The following is a 19,044-nucleotide window of genomic DNA, read 5'->3' as shown; positions in this document are numbered from 1 at the left end:
TTTCTTCTTTAAAAGTCTCTTTTAAAGTTGTTTTAACGACGTGCATGAATTTTTTGAACTAGCCGCTCTCTGCACATCCATGGTGCTGCTAACCTTCTGGCAGTGAGGCCCAGGAGTCATCTGGCTTGGCTTCACTCCTGGTCCTGGCTACCCTGGACGGGTTCCACAGGCCTCCTGTTGGCTCTAAAGATGGTCAGAGGCACATAACAATGGCTAATTTGGCCTCTCTTGTTTCTTTAGTTTCCAGAGGGGATGAGTTTATGTCATGGGGGACTTTAATAAAAGACCAAACTCAAACTTGTCATGTCATGGTCAGCAACCCCAGTCTATCACCACTCAACATATGTATTGCTTTAACAAGGTTAAGAGAGGATTATAAAAGAAAAAAAAAAGGAAGCTTACAAGATTTGCAATCAGAAACAAATCTAGCCATGATTTGTTTTCTGGAGGTTTCTATGATGTCTTAGGAAATCAATTGTCTCTTCAGGACATAGCTCAGTTAGTGGGAAAGTCCCAATGACTATGATACTGTGGCATTCCGGACTTTCCTCATCCCCAGAAAAGTGAGTCAATATGAATCCCATCTGGGAAAGAAGACTCCATGGACCAATATTACAAGTGAAGTGATATTTATATGTAGCAGCAGCACAAAAGGCAAAGGATTTAGAATCAGACAGTTCTGAATTTGAATCCTGATTCCATCACTTATTAACTGTGCTCAAGCAGGCAGTTCACATAATTATGCTGCACTTTCATTTCTCATCTTTAAAACAGAAAAGGCAATGCTTGTCTTATGGGGTGGTGGGGGAAATTATGTGAAAAATATATGTAAAGCACTTAACACAGCTCTGGCACTTAGTGCCAGTATTTAGATACTCCCTTAATACTATCCTTCTAGTATATACCATCAAAAAGCTATGACCATTTGACAAGAGTGCCCAGGTAATTCAACAGGGGGAAAACAGTCTTTTCAACAAATGGTGCTGGGAAAACCAAACACATTCAAAAGAGGTAAGCTGGACTCCTACCTCACATCATATAAAAAAATTAACTCACAAGAGTACATCTTTATGAATTTAAGTTAGGCAATGTTTTCCAAGATATATCAAAAGTACAAGCAACAAAAGGAAAAAAAAATAGGTAAATTGAATTTCATAATAGTTACATGCTTCTTTTGCTCCAAAGAACATCAAGCAGGTGAAAAGACAACCCATCTGAAAAAATATTTGCAAATCATATATCTAATAAAAGACCTTATACTCAGAATATATACTTTAAAACTCTTACAATTAAACAATAAAAAGATAAATGTAACTTAATTAAAAATGAGTAAGGAAAAAGAATTTGACTAAACATTTCTCCAAGAAGATATACAAATGGCCAAAAAGCACATGAAAATATGCTCACCTTCATTCGTCATTAGGCACATGCAAATCAAAACTATAATGAGATACTACTTCACACCCACGAGGATGACTATAATCAAAAGATAGGTGTGATTGGGTGGCTCAGTCGATTAAGTGCCCAACTCTTGATTTCAGCTTAGGTCATGATCTCATGGTCGTGAGATCAAGCCCTGTGTCATGATCTTATGGTCATGAGATCGAGCCCCACATTGGGCTCAGTTCTGGGCATGGAGTCTGCTTAAGATTCTCTCTCTCTCTCTCTCTCTCTCTCTCTCTCTCTCTCTCTCTTCCCTCTCCCTCTCTCTCCCCCTCTGCCTTCCCTCACTCACACATGAATGCTCTCTCACTCTCTCTCTCTCTCTCTCTCTCAAAAAAAAGATAGATAATAACAAGTGTCAGAGAGGATGTGGAGAAATTGGATGTGTCCTACATTGCTGATAAGAATGTAAAATGGTACAGCTACTTTGGAAAACATTTTGGCAGTTTCTCAAAATTTATATCCTAACACTTACCATATGACCCAACAATTCTATTTCTAAGGTTTATATCCAAGAGAACTGAAAACACATGTTTACACAAAACTTATACACCAATGCCCATAGCAGCATTATTCATAATAGACAAAAAGTGGAAACAAATGAAATAGAATGGATAAACAAATTGTGATATATCCATACAGAAATATTATTTGGCAATAAAAAGGAATGAAGTACTGATACATACTACAATATGGATGGGCCTGAAAATATTATGCTAAGTGGAAAAGCTAGTCAAGAAAGGCCACATACTGTACAATTCCACTTATATGAGATGTCCAGAATAGGCATATCCATAAGGACAGAAGGTAGATTAGCGGTTTCCAGAGCATGGGGGAAGGCAGAAATAGGAAGTGACTGTTAATGGAGTTTCTTTTTGGAGTGGTGATAATGTTCTGGAATTAGTGGTAATAGTTATACAACTCTGTGAATATACTGAACCCCACTAAATGATGCATTTAAAAGGTGGATATTATGGCATGTGAATTACATCTCAATAAAGCTATTATTTTATTTTTTAATTTTTTAAATGTTTTTATTTATTTTTGAGACAGAGAGACAGAGCACGAGCAGGGGATGGGCAGAGAGAGAGGGAGACACAGATTCCAAAGCAGGCTCCAGGCTCTGAGCTGTCAGCACAGAGCCCAACGCGGGGGTCAAACTCATGGACTGTGAGATCATGACCTGAGCTGAAGTCGGACACTTAACCGACTGAGCCACCCAGGAGCCCCTATTTTCTTTTTTTGATGTTTATTTATTTTTGAGAGAGAGAGAGAGAGAGAGAGAGAGAGACAGGCAGAGTGTGAGCAGGGGAGGGGCTGAGAGAGAGAGAGAGAGAGAGACAGAATCCAAAGCAGGCTCCAGGCTCTGAGCTGTCAGAACAGAGCCTGATGTGGAGCTTGAACTCACAAAATGCAAGATCATGACCTCAGCGGAAATTGGAGGCTTAACCGACTGAACCACCCAGGCACCCCAGTAAAGCCATTATTTTAAAAAACCTAAGACCAGCACTCTTAACTTGATAGTGGGAATATAAAAATATTTCTGTAGGTGTGATTAAGGAATCATTGCCAAATATTCTAGTTCTCTGCACTGCAGTCCCCTTCCCTGTGGGAAGAGTATACATCTCCACCCTGTTGAATTTAGGAGTGGTCATATAACTTGCTTCGACCAAGGAAATATGGGTGGAAGTGACCCCTTCCAAATATTTTTAGAGCAAGTACATGGCTCACTGTATCTCTCCCTTTTCCCTCTGCCATGATGACCCATGTGGCAGGTGCTGCAATGTCACATATTCACTGGGCACTTACTTGTGCATAATGTTAAATAATTTCCAATTGCCAACATGTGCAAATCTATCCTGAGAGCTTTCTTTGGCCACTGGAATCTGCTATGTCCATACTTCTTGAGCAGATTGGAAGTCTGGAAGGGAATTAGCACACCCACTTTCACTCTCACTCCTTTGCCTCCCAGAGGGATAACTCGAGGCTTATTTTCCACATTAACTTCCAGGGTTCTCCAGTTTGATTAAGTTCCAGTTGTCCTTAGTGGTAGCTTGCCTCTTCTTCCTTCTCCTTCTCCCTCTCCCTCTCCCTCTCCGTCTCCCTCACCCTCTGCCTCTTCCTCTCCCTCCTTCTCCGTCTCCTCCTCCTCTTTCTTCTTCTTCTTCTTCTTCTTCTTCTTCTTCTTCTTCTTCTTCTTCTTCTTCTTTTTCCTCTATCTCCTTCTCCTTCTCCTTCTTCTTCTTCTCCCTTCTTTTCCTGTATTTCTTCCTTGCTTTGCTACCAAGGTCTCCGGGATTATGTCCCAAATAAATTACTTGCCCTGAAATCTTTGTCTCAAGGTTTTCTTCTTAGGGAACCCAAACTAAGACACCCAGGTATGTTTCAAAGAAAGAATGCTTGGTCTGGGTGCCAGAGTAAAGACGACGTAAAGCAGGGGTGCCTGGTGGGCTCAGTCAGTACAGCATGTGACTCTTAACTTCAGGGTCATAAGTTCAAGCCCCACATTGGGTGTGGAGCCTACTGAAATAATAATAATAAAATAAAATAAGATAAAAAAAAAAGAAGATGTAAAGCAGAGCTGTCTCCAATCCATGAGGGACATGTACCAAAAGTGACAAATAAGCCTTTTTTTTTTTTTTTTAGCTTCTGAAATTTTGGTGTCATTGTTACTTCAGCATAATGTAGCCTGTCATGACTAGTGACCTATGTACACCTTTCTCAGTAATTCTCATTCTAGGAATTTTTCCTAGAGAAATAATTACAGATGCATACAAAAGTCTTTATAGAAGAATGTTCACTGTGGTATTATTTATAATTAAATAACTGGGTACAACTTAACATATAATAGAGTTTTTATAAATTATAAATATAATGGAATGATTTTCAACTAGGTAAAATTCCCTTTTAGAGAATATTTAATAACATTGAAAATGTTCATACTACATTCAAATAAAACAGTTTATATAGTATCATCTGAATTTTATTTTTAAAATTACATATGTATATACATGTGCAAAAAATAATAGTTTCTCTTTGCAGTCTGGTGGTTAGGAGTTTTGCTTGGATAAGAGAAAAATACTTCTTCATACTGCCTCCCTTTTATTGAAAAGGCTATAGGAGAATAAACTTTCCAGAAAGTAAAGAAGAAACTATAGCTGGATTTCTGGGTCAAATGGCTAAACAAATTCATGCTTCAATAAGCCCATTCTTTCTCATCAAATAGTAATATTGGATGAAAAAAGAAATGAAAATATGTATTTGGGTTCTCTTGTGAGAGACATGTCCCCACAAAGTTGAAACGTACAGAAATGTGAAAGGTAAGCTGTCCTGAGGCTACTTGCATGCTGAGATCTGGACATAGAAGCAGGAAGTAGCAGCTGAAGTTTGCCTCCTGTGGGACAACAGGAACTAACAGTACTCTGGAAGATGAGGATCAGAAACAACATCTTTTTTTTTTTTATGTTTATTTATTTTTGAGTGACAGAGAGAGTGACAGTATTTATTTTGAGAGACAGAGAGAGAGAGAGAGACAGACAGACAGATAGACAGAGCATGAGCAGGGGAAGGGCAGAGAGAGGGAGACACAGAATGTGAAGCAGGCTCCAGGCTCTGAGCTGTCAGCACAGAGCCTGACACGGGGCTTGAACTCATAGACCATGAGATCATGACCTGAGCCAAAGTCGGATGCTTAACCAACAGACCCACCCAGGTGCCCCTACATCTTCTGCTTAGAGCCCTAGGGTGGGGCTCTCATGTCTTGAAAGGAGCCTAGGGAAAAAATTAAAAAGGCTGCTGTAGAACTTTCTGGGAAATAGCTCCTTGCACTGCAAGCCTAGAGAGGAGGTGAGGAATATAGATGCAGGAAACAGAAACAATGTCAAACTCTTCTGCTGACTTTTTGTCACTGGATCGGATATATCCCCACTATTTACCAGGTCCTATACTGAGATGTGGGTAGAGTTAACAACAAAAACCACCACACAGGGAGATGTGAGCACAGTAGGGGTTCTGGGGGTGGGGCGTTGGGGATGAGGAGAGAGAAAACCAGAAAATTTCCTCCTCAAAGTGCTCTTACAAATTAAAATTTCAAAATGCATGAAGAAATTAAATGCTAAAAATGATACAAAACAAAATTAACAATTATAACTTGAATTCACTCCAGATGAAACTTATTTTATAGAACAGTCAGAGATTTTAAAATAAGCATATTGAGGATGTTCAGAGAAACAAACGAAGGCATTAAAACAGAATAAGAAATTATGAAACAGAATAGGCAGAAATAAAACAAGAACAGGTGGATATGAACAAAATTAGAAATCTTGGAAATTAAAAATATATAGTCATTGAAATATTGAAAAAGACAGGGAAAAGAGTCTAGACTAGACATGGTCAAAAAGTGAATTTATAAATGCAAGTTACTTGTGGGGAACTCAGAATTAGTGCGGTAAGACAAAATGATAAAAATTATGAAAAACAAATTATGAAAAACAGGCACGGTGGGCCACCTGAGAAAATACAACAGTCATCTAATAGAAGTTCTTGAAGAAGAGAGAGGAATAAGGGAAAAGTAGTATTTGAAGAGAAATTTTGCCAATAATTTCTGAGAATTAAAGAAACACATAGATTCTCAGGTGGAAGTATACTCAGAGTACCAAGTAGGGTAAATAGAAATGATTCATATCTATTTACAGCAAAAAAAAAAAAAAAAAAAAAAATCCCACCCAAACCAAAAACAGAACATTAAGATTTTCAATCTTGAAATCTATCAAAAAAGATAAGTTATCAAAAACAATTAAATAATTGGGGCGCCTGGGTGGCTCAGTCCGTTGAGCGTCTGGCATCCATCCGCTCAGGTCATGATCTCACGGTTTGTGAGTTCCAGCCCGCAGCGGGCTCTGTGCTGACAGCTCAGAGCCTGGAGCCTGTTTCGGATTCTGTGTCTCCCTCTCTCTCTGCCCTTCCCCTGCTCATGCTCTGTCTCTCTCTCTGTCAAAAATAAATAAACATTAACAATTTTTTTAAAAACAAATAATGGAAGACTTCTCATCAGCAACTATGCATGTCAGAAAACAAGTTTTAAAAGTCTTCAAAGTACAAAGGAAATTTCTCAAACTAGAATTTATACCTAGCCAAACTATTATTCCAGAGAGAAGTCAAAATAAGGACAAACATATATTAAGAGGGTTGCCTGTGGACTCTCACTAAATAGCTATTAAAGGATTCACTTTGGGGTATGTGGGTGGCTCAGTCAGTTAAGCAGCTGATTTTGGCTCAGGTCATGATCTCATGGTTCCTGAGTTCAAGCCCCATATCAGGCTCCACCTGACTGGGATTCTCTCTTTCCCTTCCTCTCTTTCTATAGCTTCCCTACTTGTGTATGTGCGTGTGCTCTCTCTCTCTCAAAATAGATAAGTAAACTAAAAAAAAAAAAAATAAAGGATTCACTTTAATAAGGTAACAGGAAATCTTGATACATAATAAGAAGAAGAACACAAAATTTATAAGCTGTGTAGGAAAAGTAAATTAGTTCAGTACTGTTAGTAATTCATTGTTTTTCTTTTTTGCAACAGTTTAACTGAAAAGTCTAAAATAATAATAATTAGGTGGTGACAGGACAGTGTTCAATAGGTGGTTAAAGCATGTTTACATATGGGTAACCCATTGTCTCAGCACCATACAACAACTAGTCTTTTTTTTTTTTTAAGTTTATTTATTTATTTGAGTTATCTTTACTGCCAACGTGGGCTCGAGCTCACGACCCTAAAACCAAGAGTTGCACTCTCTACCAACTGAGCCAGTCAGGCACCCCAACTAGTTTATCTTTTATTCAGCTTATTATGAAGGCTAATTTTGTGAAAGGCTGTAGATTTTGTAAGAAAATATATAATCAAATGTACATCCAAAGGTAATCAGTTAAAGTCAGAAATAAAATCAATAGCATCCAAATCTGTAGATTGGGTAGGGGGAAAGCAAGTAATGTATAAAACATAATACCAAAAAAGGGAGGATGAGAAAAAAAAAGAAAATAAATGATAGACAGAAAGCACAAATATGGTAGTAGATATTTATCTAAATATATCAGTAATTATAATAAATACAAACAGATTAAATTCACCTGTCACAATACATAGATTATTGGATTTTATTAAAAAAAAAAACCAACAGATACCGGTATTTCCAAAAGATTTCCATAAAAGAGAAAAGGAGAAGGATATCTCCCTACTAATTATAAAGATAATATTAAAATTAAGATGTATTATAAGTAAGACAGTGTGGAGTTAATTCAGAGTAAGTGTGGTAGACCAATGGAATAATACAGAGACCTCAGAAACAGATTCTGTATATAGGATAATTTCTATATGACAGGCATGTAATTGCTTATAAGTGGGAGAAGGGATGCAGTAGTTGTTGTATGGTGCTGAGACAATGGGTTATCCATATGTAAACAAAAAAAATAAGTAAATCCCTAAGTCATATTATACAAAAGATCATTACTAAATGAGATAAAGACTCAGTATGAAATAAAACTTGACAATTCTTAGAGGTAAATACAGAAGAGTATGATATCCAGGGAAGGAAAGATTTCTTACATAAGTCACAAAAGCAAAGCAAGAGGTTGATAAATTTAATTCCATTAAATTTTTAAAAATCTTCCATGTAAAAGTACATTATTAATCAAAAAAAAAAAACCAAAAAAAACCCAACACCACAAGCCCCAGTCTGGGAGAAGATATTTGCAATGCATATAAGTGACAAAGTATTGATATTTGGAATAATAAAGGTTTATAAATCAATAAAAAGAAACAACAAATCAATGGAAAATGGAAAAAGAATATGAAAAGTCAATTCACCAAAGAAGAAACCAAAGTGGTCAATAAACATTTGAAAAGATACTCAACCCATCAGTAATCAGGGAAACAAATATTATAAAAACAATCGGATACCATTTCACATTTATCATGATGAGTGGTAAAATTTTGTAAGCCTGACAATTCCAAGTATTAAGGATTTAAGGAAATGGAAACCCTTACACTTTTCCATTGGAAGCATGTATTTGTTCAACTACCTTGGAAAACAACTGGCCATAATTACATAGTAAATTTGAACATGCACAAAATCAAGAATTCCTCTCCTAACTATATGCCCTAGAGAAATTCTCATGGTTATACACAGGAGTCAAGCACAAAAACACTCTTAGTAGCATTGCTTGCCATTATAAAAAACTGAAAATAGCCTAAATTATGATCAAAAAAAAGGATAAATAAATTGCAATGCAATCATATGTGGAATACTATATAGCAGTTAAAATGAATGAACCAGTAGTATATGTATCTACATGAATCAATCTGTACAATATAATAATGAGTAAGGGAAAAGTCACAGAATGCCATTTACAGTGTGGCATCACTTAGAGGAATTTGTAAAAGAATACCAGTTATAGCTACTTTATTTTTATATACACAGATACGGAAAAAAATAGAATTTATTATAGTGGTTACCTGTAGAGTGAAGGGAGAAAGCTGCAATCAGTAAGAGTATAGAAAAGTCTCAACTAGATCTATAAATTTTTCAAATAGGGGACTCTGTGGCATTGATGGCTCAATATTGATATGATAAAGCCAACATGTTTGGTGGGGCAGGGAGGGCAATAACGGCTGTTCATTATATCTCTCCTCTTTTCTGTATATTCAAAATTATTCACAGTAAAAAAAATAAGAAAAGAAGATAACACAGATTATTAAGGCTTCCAAATTCCCAACCTGCACTTCTGAAAGCTCTTAGTATATGAAGAGTGGCACCATCAGATTGAAGCTCTGTGTGGAGGATGGTGGTGAGGAGTACAGACAAGCTAGTACCTCCCACTGACGGCCCCAGAGAGGTAGTAAGCCCGCTGTTGCTGCTACAGCTTCTGGAGATAGGGAATAGGGATGATATGAAAAGTGAGGGACGGTCAGTCGCAATGGAGGAAAGTGCTTTTGACATGGGATAGAAGTTGTCCAGATAATACCTGGTCTAATGGTGCTTCCCAACCTTTCCATGTCATGGCACATATGGATATTTGTCCTGTACACTGGAGTGAGGCTACCACCCTGGAGGCTCCAGTTGCTCAGGTCCTACCTGTGCCCCTGAGAGGTAAGTGGATCAATATCTCACAGGTGCAAATCTCACAATAATATCACACAAAGGTAGCCTACTTGCAGTACACAGTGTGCCATGGTATACCTTTTGGGAAGCTTTTACCCAGGAGACATTTTAGATAATATCTAAAAGTAGGTAAAATTATAAACCATTCCAAACTCTGGCAGCGGTTATTATTCTGCAATTCTGTAGCTCTTCAAAAGGAGTACACTCAGAGTCACTACTACTCTGCTTGAATTTGTGCAGCAGCAATTAGGAACAGAAAGAGCTAGCACAAAAGAACTAAAGTAAACAGGGTCTAAAGACATATCAAGAATCCCCTCCAATTCATACGTCTGCATCATATCAGGATGTAACAAGATGAAACTGGAATGTGGAAACAGGCAATCTGGGTTAGCACATGTGGAGTAGAATAGTACACAATTACAATGGACAGAAACCAAAGAAGGACAGAGATATTCCCTCACCAGCACCTTGCTGGGAGGGATTGGTAGGTCACATGTCACACACGTGAGCCACTCTAGTTATGTTAGCCCATGATTTGAAATTTCTATATGTTAATCATATATGCATTGAACATAGCTCATCTATAGAGCAGATTAAACATTTTTCAGCCACTTAATCTCTGTTCTTCTAAAGTCCTAAGCTCAAAAAGCTCTATCAGATGGAAATACGGTAAGGTCACCTGAACTGGGTAGATCCAACTTACATTTGTAGTCACTGTCTTTTACCTCAGTGACTGAGACCAGATGACTAGCCTTTGTGCTAAGATAGTGCCTGCAGAGGGCAGTTTCTCAATCTCCTTGTAAGTGAGCCAGCTGGCACCCAGGTACAGCATGGCAAGCTTGGTGAGAGCCAGAGATACCATGGTATAGACATATTGGATGCCAAGATATTGAAATGCCTCCATATTTACCAGTAATTAAGCCACTCCTAGAGCCCCAACCCTGCCATGTGACCACTCTACCACATTTGCCCCTCCCTCGCAATCCCATATCCCTCCAGTCCAGTAACCAAAGTGTTAATGTCTAGCACAGCAGGGGTTCACCAGCATTGCTAAATATTTTGAATGGATAAAGATGACCCACCACACCCATTCTTGAAAGCTCACTAACCCTGCTGGCATCATCATCCTCTTGGATCCCAAGAGAGAATAGCAACTTTTGTTGGCCAGTTTTGCCTCAAGTTCCCAAACCAAAATAAAATACCTCTCTGGAAAAACTAAACTACTCAACCACTCTCTAGGCTAGATGCCAGGCCTAGGGGGAAGAATTCCCATGGCCACAGCTTTGTTGGGGAACTTGAATTTCCCCTAAAGTGAGACCAGAGTTATTCTGACCTTCAGCACAGAATACCAAACCTAATCACTTTTCCAGACTAGTCCTTCCTCATAAGCCATCCTTCCTCCATTCCATGCCTCCTGCCGGGCAGCTTTCCTGCTCCCCATGATTTCGAAACTCATTTCTCATGCGCCCAAGACATTTCCTTGACACTTGAGTCCATTGAACGATCTGGGGAGAATTTGGCCCTGGAATATGTAGCAACATCAGATTATCAGTCCTGCCATCTGCAGAGTCAAGAGGAGGCAGCACAAAGCTGGGGGTTGGGGGTAGGAAATGCCTGTGAGGCAGAGAATGGAGGGAGAAGCATTGTTCATGGCACTAAGAGTCAAAGGGACTCCAGGGAGTCAAAGGAGGAGGGCAGGAATTGCACTTGGATAGGCAAACAGGCATCGCTTTGGGAAATAAGGGAAAAGCCAAAGCAGAACGGCTGCACCTACTCACCAGGGCTGGTGATTGTCAGGAGGTCAAGCTGCCGCTGTTGCTGCAAAAGAAAACATACTATGAGATCACTAAATTGAGCGAGAGCGAACTGTGCTTAGCAGCTTAGGGTGGACACACAAAAGGGATATTCAGATACACAGAGCAGGGTATAAAGGGGAGAATGTGGTGCTTGCTCACAATTCTGCAGAGAGGCATTGCACCCTAGAGACAAAGGGAATGGATGGCTTTTTTGTTCATCCTTGTACAGTCAGAGGTGAGAGGCTTTAGAGGTCTTCCAGTCAGACCTATTTTATACCTAGGGAAAGGCCATGAGCTCATGTCCTCTGTACGAGATACCCTTTGTTCATGCTAGCCCCACTGTTTAAGTATCTCATATCTTGGCAATCCTCTTTGCATGGGTCCCTACGTCACTGTCACCCTCTTCATATTCCTTTCTAACCAAGGTACTCCTGGGCTGGTTTATTTATTTAATTTGCTCAGCAATGCTATGACAATTTTAATTACTGATGATGAAACCATTTCTTTTCTAACTGAATCGTCTTATCTTTGTAACATATAACAATCATAGCAAAAGTATCTGCCTGGTGCACTAGTCCATATGAATGAGGCTGCTTATGTTTGTAGGCAATTGGCCCTGGCTACCCCAAGGGCTGAGGAGATCAATATCTCAGTAGGCTTGCCCCACATCACAGCATACCTACAGGAAAGCTCTGTCCTGAATTGGATGTCATGGGAACCTGAGGTTGGAGAAGTGGGTATTGGCGGCTGGGAGTGGGGCAGTGAGCAACTCTCTTAAAGACTTAAGCCAGGATTTCTTAAGCCCCAGATGACTTCTTTCTCTTTCCTACACTTCATTTTCCATAAATAGTCCCAGAAATCTGTATTTTTTTTCTCCAAAAGGGTAAAAGCAAACAAGAACCATTGCTCTAGGCTACATCTTGTAGTGACTTCTGATTACCCAGTATTTCTTCTAATAGATCCTTTGCCATATTTCACCTTACCTGCATTTCCCTATTTATCTTGTCTTTCTCCAAGAATGGGGAATGGCTTATTGAAATTCTGCTTAAGCAGAAATGAGAAGGCATAAACATTTTTTGAGTGCCAACTATAGGCCAGGCACAGTACTGGGTGCTTTGATGTGTCATGTCTTTTCATACTCTTGGCAATCCTACAGGGTTGGTATTATACAGAGAAGTGGCATGAAATTCAGAGAGGAAAATTATCTTCCAAGAGCACCTCTTCATTAAATGGAAGGGCCCAGATTAGAATTTAGTCAGTTCTAATGCTGGCCTGAAAGCCCCAAATATGACAATGTACATAAATCATTATGATGGTGCCTGATACTTAATAGGTGCTCACCTAAAAGATAATCAGTACTGATGTTGTTGTTGTTACTATAGACCACGTGACCCTTGGTTTATATAAGTTACCTCTTCCTTTTTCATAGAATTATGGATACTTGGAGCTCAAAAGTCACTGAGTTTGACCTGCTACCAGGTCAGGAATCCCTTCTGCAATGGCCCCACATTGCTTGTTTCATCCCTTTTCTTGATGGGGAGTTCATTACTTCTTATCAGTTGGATAGCTGTACTTTGAGCAGGGTTAAAAGCTGCTTTCCTATTACACCATTACTGTGTCTAGCTGCCTCAGCCCATGACAAGAGTTTGGACATCTGAAGAACTGTGTCTTCTCTCCAGTCTAAATATGCCTAGTCCCTGTGTCCTTTCCTCATAAGACATGGTCTCAAATCTCCTTGCCCTTATGGTCTCTCTCCTCCTCTGTTTGACTTTGATCTGTCCCAGTCAAAACCTCTTTAAGATCTCTGTACCCTTTACTTCAATGACTTCTCATGAGCCTGAAAGAAGTCCCTCAAGGACTTCTCAATCAACATCACTGTTTTCCTGCCAGTTCATAACTCATTCCAGTTGACATTTCCAAGCAAACAATGCAACTCCAAGATGTCACTGACATACATTGTGAACACACATCCTCACTCTGAAAAGAAACACACACCCACACACACGGGCTAGAAGGAATGCTGGAGCCAGACTGCCTTCCCTCCCAAACACAGAACCAGGCCAGTGGCACAACTGGCTCAAGCTGCCATTGCCAAGGCCAACCTGTGTGGCTCAGCACTTCTCTCATGCTTGAGGAAAGAAAACAACGCATCCTTCTATTTTTCTATAAGTTTGACTTTGTGATGACGCTGGTGAAAGATTATTTATCTGAGAAGTGTCTATTTCCTAATTAAAGAGCTATCTGTAAATAGTGACTCTGTGGGGTCCAGTAGAGAAAAAAGGGAAGAAAATATGACAGGAGGCAGACAGACATGGGCTTGTGCCTTGGCTTTTCTGTGGGGTTTGGATAGTGCCCTCCATGTCTCTGGCCTCAAACTTCACACCTGTAAAATGAAAGCGAGTGAAACACCTTCAGGGATAGGGAGTCAAGTACAACAAGGTGCTGTGCTTGTGGGCTCCCTCTTCTGGTGTAGAGACTTACCTGAGACTCCCTATGGCCAAAGCACTGAGGGCTAAAGAGCAGAGAGAGAATGTAAAAGGGACCACATCTCACTTCCCTCTCATATTGCAATTTTCAGTGTCTTTCTCACTAGTTGGAGAGCATCATAAGGGCTAGAAGATGTATTATTCAGTCCATGGTATATAGTAACCCTCAGTAAGCATTTGCTAAATTCAACTGAAGCATTCCTGGAATCCACATTATTCTTTTAACCCTCTCCCCATGGCTTTGATCATGCCATTCTCTCTGCCTGATCTTTCATGACCTTTGATCTTCATGGAAGTCCCCTCTTACTGCTCAAGACGTCCATGAGGTCTTCTTTGCATGCCAACTTCCAAACCTAACACCCTTCTTTCCTTTCAACAGAATAGTCCACACATTGCTCTTCCAATGAATCTTGTAAAACCAACCTTTTGTATCATGCTCTGTTTTAACTATCTGTTTCTTCTGTTTCAATCTCAGGAGGTCCTTACTCAAGGGTAAGACTGTCATTCCATCTCTCTATCTCCAGTGCCAGCGCAAAGGTCTGGAAGGAATGTTTTATGTCATATGGTTCAAATGATTCAACTATTCTGTCATTCCCTCTACCACAGCCCTGTTAGGTAGGAATTAATCAGCCTGGAAAGTAACCATGCCCCTTCCTCCACAGGGCTTTCCCTCTGCCACGCCTTTAGGCTTACTTTGCCTTTATGATTTTGTTCCTACCATCTTCGCAGACAGCAATACTGGCTATCCACTTCTTGTGGGAGACTTTCCTTCTTTTACTCTCACCCACAGGATCACTGGCTCTCCTAGACTCCAACAGCTCCTACTGTCTGTACTACTGCTGTGGTGATGAATTACATCTAACCTGGTGACAAGCCACTTAACCTACAGTTCACAGACATATGTGTGCACCACCTAGTGGCCCAAGCAGGTAAGTGTAGGCTATTGTTTAACCTGTAGCTCTTATGATAGGATTGCAAACTCTGCCTGTTCTACATGCAAATAAAAATGGAAAAAATCAAAATAAAAATTCTTGAAGTGTACTTTCAAGAATCACTGTGCAGTGGGTTTTACCTAAGAAACTGGAATATTCAAATAATTCTCTCAAAGTTCTTCAAAAATAAAAGGAATGGAATGAAAGATAAATTTTTCATTACTAAATGGCCTGACTAGTATCATCATTTGAGAGCGCCAGTGAAAACTGTATGGCATTTGTAAAATTAGGGCACCTGATTTGTGGAATTTCATCAATAATGTATAGTGAGTTATATATAGAAAGGGGTATGTTGGACATAAAGAATTACCAAATTATAATTAGTTACCAACTGAGAGAGATAAGGGTCTTCCATATGGAAAGGATATATGATCTAACCACTTGGATGGTAGAATATGCAATGTTAGCTGGAGGAAATGAAGTCAGCTAGCTGGGAAGCAGATTTGGTAGGTCGAGGGGGCTGGCTGGCTGAGAGCTGACCAGCTGAACCACCAGCCGACCATAAGCTACTGTCCCAGGAAGGCAAGGCCTTCACATGCATGGTAGTGGTAGTGTGTGTGTGTGTGTGTGTGTGTGTGTGTGTGTGTGTGTGCATGCACGCATGTGCATGTGTGTGATGTGAGAAATGTGGAAGGAGAATGTTCCTTCTCAGGTGAAGGAATTCCATGCCTACACAGAGGGAAATGTGTCCCGTTGGGCCTGCATGGTATTCCATGAACTTCTGGAGGAGTGTGGCATAAACTTAGAAGCTGATGTATAGACTCTGGACTGTGTATGAATCCTGCGTCCAGCCTTCCCTAGTAAGAGTGTTGCCTTGTAGACATTCAGCAGAAACCCATTTCTATGCTTAACCACCATGTTGTAAATTCTGAGTCATGACTCAATAAAGTCCATGGGGGTTGGGGGTTCCAAGGTCAACAAGAACAATCTCAGCATTTGGTGCAAGCCAGGGATGGCCAGAGTATCTAGAGTGGATGTTTAAGGAATTGTCAACCAGCACACATGCTCTAAAAGTTATCTTTATTCTCCCATGCATACAGTGGAAGCTGTTTTGTTATTCCAATATCATGTCACCTCTGGTCACAAATGATTGCCCCGAGGGTGGAAATATTGAAAGGTGAGTCAGTTAGAAACCTTCTCCAGGAATTTTGGATCTATTTTGGGTTCTATTATTCTCAGTGAAAACTATTGTTGTCTCAAGTTGAAGAACCTATCTTCAAAAATTTTGTAATTATGGGGGTGCCTCGGTGGCTCAGTGGGTTAAGCATCCAGCTCTGGGTATCAGTTCAGGTCATGATCTCATGGCTTCGTGGGTTCGAGCCCTGCATTGGGTTCTATGCTGGCAGCATGGAGCCTACTTGGGAGTCTCTCTCTCTGCCTCTCCCCCACTTGTGCTTTCTCCTCTCTCAAAATAAACAAATAAACTTAAAAAATTTTTTTGTAAATATGAAAACAATATATGCTTATTTTTATCATTTTCCAAATTTTCAGAAAATTGAGAAAGTAAAAATTAACGAAATCCCATCACTGAAAGAGAGCCATGGTTAGCATTTTGGTGTACTTTCCTGTCATCTTTCTTGCTTGTGTTTAATTTAATGAGATCATATTTATATGTAATAAATGAAATACTTTTTAATTTAATGCAACATTATATTTTTTGTCCCAGGCTGAGTCTTTGTTTTGAATTATAAGAGTGTAAGTCACATATATTTCTTGTCAAAATGAATATGTTTGTTCTTAAAACTGTGGTTTTGTTTCTAGTCCCTTTTTCAGGGAGGGTGACATTAATCAGCAAGATAATCAATAGAATACCAGCTGGTTACTTTGTTACAAGGAGGCAGTTTGAAAAGCCCAGCAACTGCAGCCTAGTGATGTAGTCAAAGTCCTATGCATATGGGAGAGACTCTTCCAGGCAATATCCAATCTGGAAGATGTTCTTTTTTCATATCTGAAGCCCCTCTCACTGCAGTTACAGAAACTATTTTGTAGAAAGAGTTCCAGACTCCAAATGAGACAAAGGTGTGAATTCTAATTCTATCATTGCTGAGCAGTGTTATCCTAGGCATGCTACTTAAGCTAGCTGAAAATTAGGTACCTCATCCATAAAGAGTGTAGACCAACTTCCAGGAGCCTAATAGGAAGGAGAAGGCGTGAGAAAGAGAAAGAATCACTCTGAACATGGGCAAGGGGGAGGAAGGACACCAGGTAGAGTGGGGAGCACTCTGGTTGACAGCCAGGATTTCTGAGTGCCAGCTCCAGTTCTGGTCGAGACTTTCGGCTTCTCACCATATGGCCTACCACAGCATCTTAACTGGCCTCCCTGCTTCAAGTCTGGTCTCTTCTATTCATCTACATTGCAGCTGCACCTGGAGTGAACTTTCTAGAATGCACAGCTTAAAACTCATCAGGCCTCCTACAGGAAAAAGTGTAACTCTTGAACTGTTATTGGACAAGTTCCATAACCTGGCTCCTGCCTTCTAGCTCCTGTTCTCTCAGACTCTGAGCTCCAACCACTTCTATTTCCCCAAATTTGCTATGCTCTCCCCTTTAGGCTTTTGTACAATCCCCTCTTCTTGGAACAATAATCCTACACCCAACCTGCTTTGCCTGGCTAATTCTTACTTGTTACCCAGTTCTTTTTTTTTTTTTCTTTAGGTTTATTTTTATTTATTTTGAGAAAGATACAGCGAACAAGTGGGGGAGGGGCACAGAGAGAAGGAGACAGAATCCCAAGTGGGCTCCACACTGTTGGTGCAGAGCCCAATATGGGGTTCAAACTCAGGAACCATGAGATCATGACCTGAGCCAAAATCAAGAGTCAGACATTCAACCGATTGAACCACCCAGGTGCCTGCCTTATTTGTTACCCAGATCTTGACTCACATACCACGTCTTCTGTAAAGTCCATCTAGACCTGCCAAGGCTGGACAGGATCTTGTCCTTATGCCCCCGACCTTCCCCATCAGAGCATCATCACGCTGCATTTCCCCGGCCTATTTACTCCTCTGTCCTCTCCCTTGGTTGTGTGAGCTCCCTGCTCCCTGAAGGCAGGGGCTGTGGCATCATTCCTTCTCTCCTCTCAGGCACTAGCCCAGTGTCTGACCAATAGATATTGTTCCATAAAGATCTGCTGATCACCTGTTACCAGAATGACAGCTAGACAGGGTCCTACTGCACGGGTCATCAGAAGAGGTCTTTAGTTTTGTCCGCCTCTCTCCCAGTAGACACACTCATACACTGGCCCCAGAATTTTTCTCAAAATTCTCTCTTTCTGCCTTGGGGACCTAGGGATTGGACCACAGACAATTTGGCCTTCTTCATCTGGATGGGTAATTATGAGACTATGGTTAAAAATGGACTTTTCATTTTGGTCACGAACTGCATTGCAATTACTTCTCAGAATGAGAAAGGGACGTGGTGTTCTGGGAGCTCAGGGCTGGTTTGATGTGTGGGGTTCTGCGTGGTAGAGGAGAATAGTCGCTGATTATGTGTTCTGTTTTGCTTTCTGTGTTTCGTGCAGAATAGCTATTTGGGGAAAAGTCAGTCTTTCATGGCATAGACTGGAGATGATTTAAACAAGAGCACCAGTGTCCCTGTGCATTCTCCTGTCACTCCATAAGCTGGCCATCCTGGAGAAGACCTGAGGATCAATGCCTTCCGAAAACAGGGGGCACAGGGGCATAGACACACATTTGGAATCAGGGCTCAGGCTTCTCCTTTTCCTGCGACCCCACTGCCCTGTTTAGTTCCTCCCCTCCCCAGCCATAGCCACGTTCAAGGCATCTAGGGCTCTCACACCCCCTCCCTGCCCTGCCCCCTGGGCAAAACCTGCTCCCTAGAAAAGTATTTCACATGCCGTTGGCCTCTCTCTAAACTCGCTGCTTCTGATCTCTTATTCCAGTCTAGCATCTTCACTGGCTACAGGACTGATCATTCTAAAATTAAATTTCTCCTATCTTAGACTAATTTAATGATCCGCATTGTATTTCTGATAAAGAGTAGATATCTTAGCCTTGGCATTCGAGGAGGGTGTGAAAAATCTCCATGGGTTTTATGTGCTATTTGAAAAAATGGTTTTTAAATTTTAATATAAACTTATATTTGGAAAGCAAGCAAAAAGTTACCTATTATTTTCAGACAATAAAAGTGGGCCTAATCACGTGCGTCAGTGTCATATAT

At 40.3% G+C, this 19,044-nt stretch overlaps 1 protein-coding gene across 9 annotated transcripts in view; it reads right to left on the bottom strand.

Annotated features, from left to right (window-relative positions):
• LOC109266906 (BEN domain-containing protein 5) overlaps window positions 1–19,044 on the bottom strand; it is a 1,451,617-nt gene that overhangs the window by 321,140 nt on the left and 1,111,433 nt on the right. For all 9 annotated transcript variants that reach the window (XR_002079911.2, XM_053895592.1, XM_053895596.1 and 6 more), the window contains one exon: window positions 11,370–11,409. Coding sequence is in view for 8 of the 9 variants with exons in the window: in XM_053895592.1 (XP_053751567.1) it covers window positions 11,370–11,409 (40 nt within the window). In the remaining variant the exon portion in view is untranslated. The remainder of the gene's footprint in view (window positions 1–11,369; window positions 11,410–19,044) is intronic.

This window comes from Panthera pardus, unplaced genomic scaffold (genome assembly GCF_024362965.1).
Source record: "Panthera pardus isolate Hobbes unplaced genomic scaffold, ASM2436296v1 HiC_scaffold_11, whole genome shotgun sequence".
Taxonomy (NCBI): Eukaryota; Metazoa; Chordata; class Mammalia; order Carnivora; family Felidae; genus Panthera; species Panthera pardus.
This window is presented reverse-complemented; position numbering and strand designations above follow the sequence as displayed.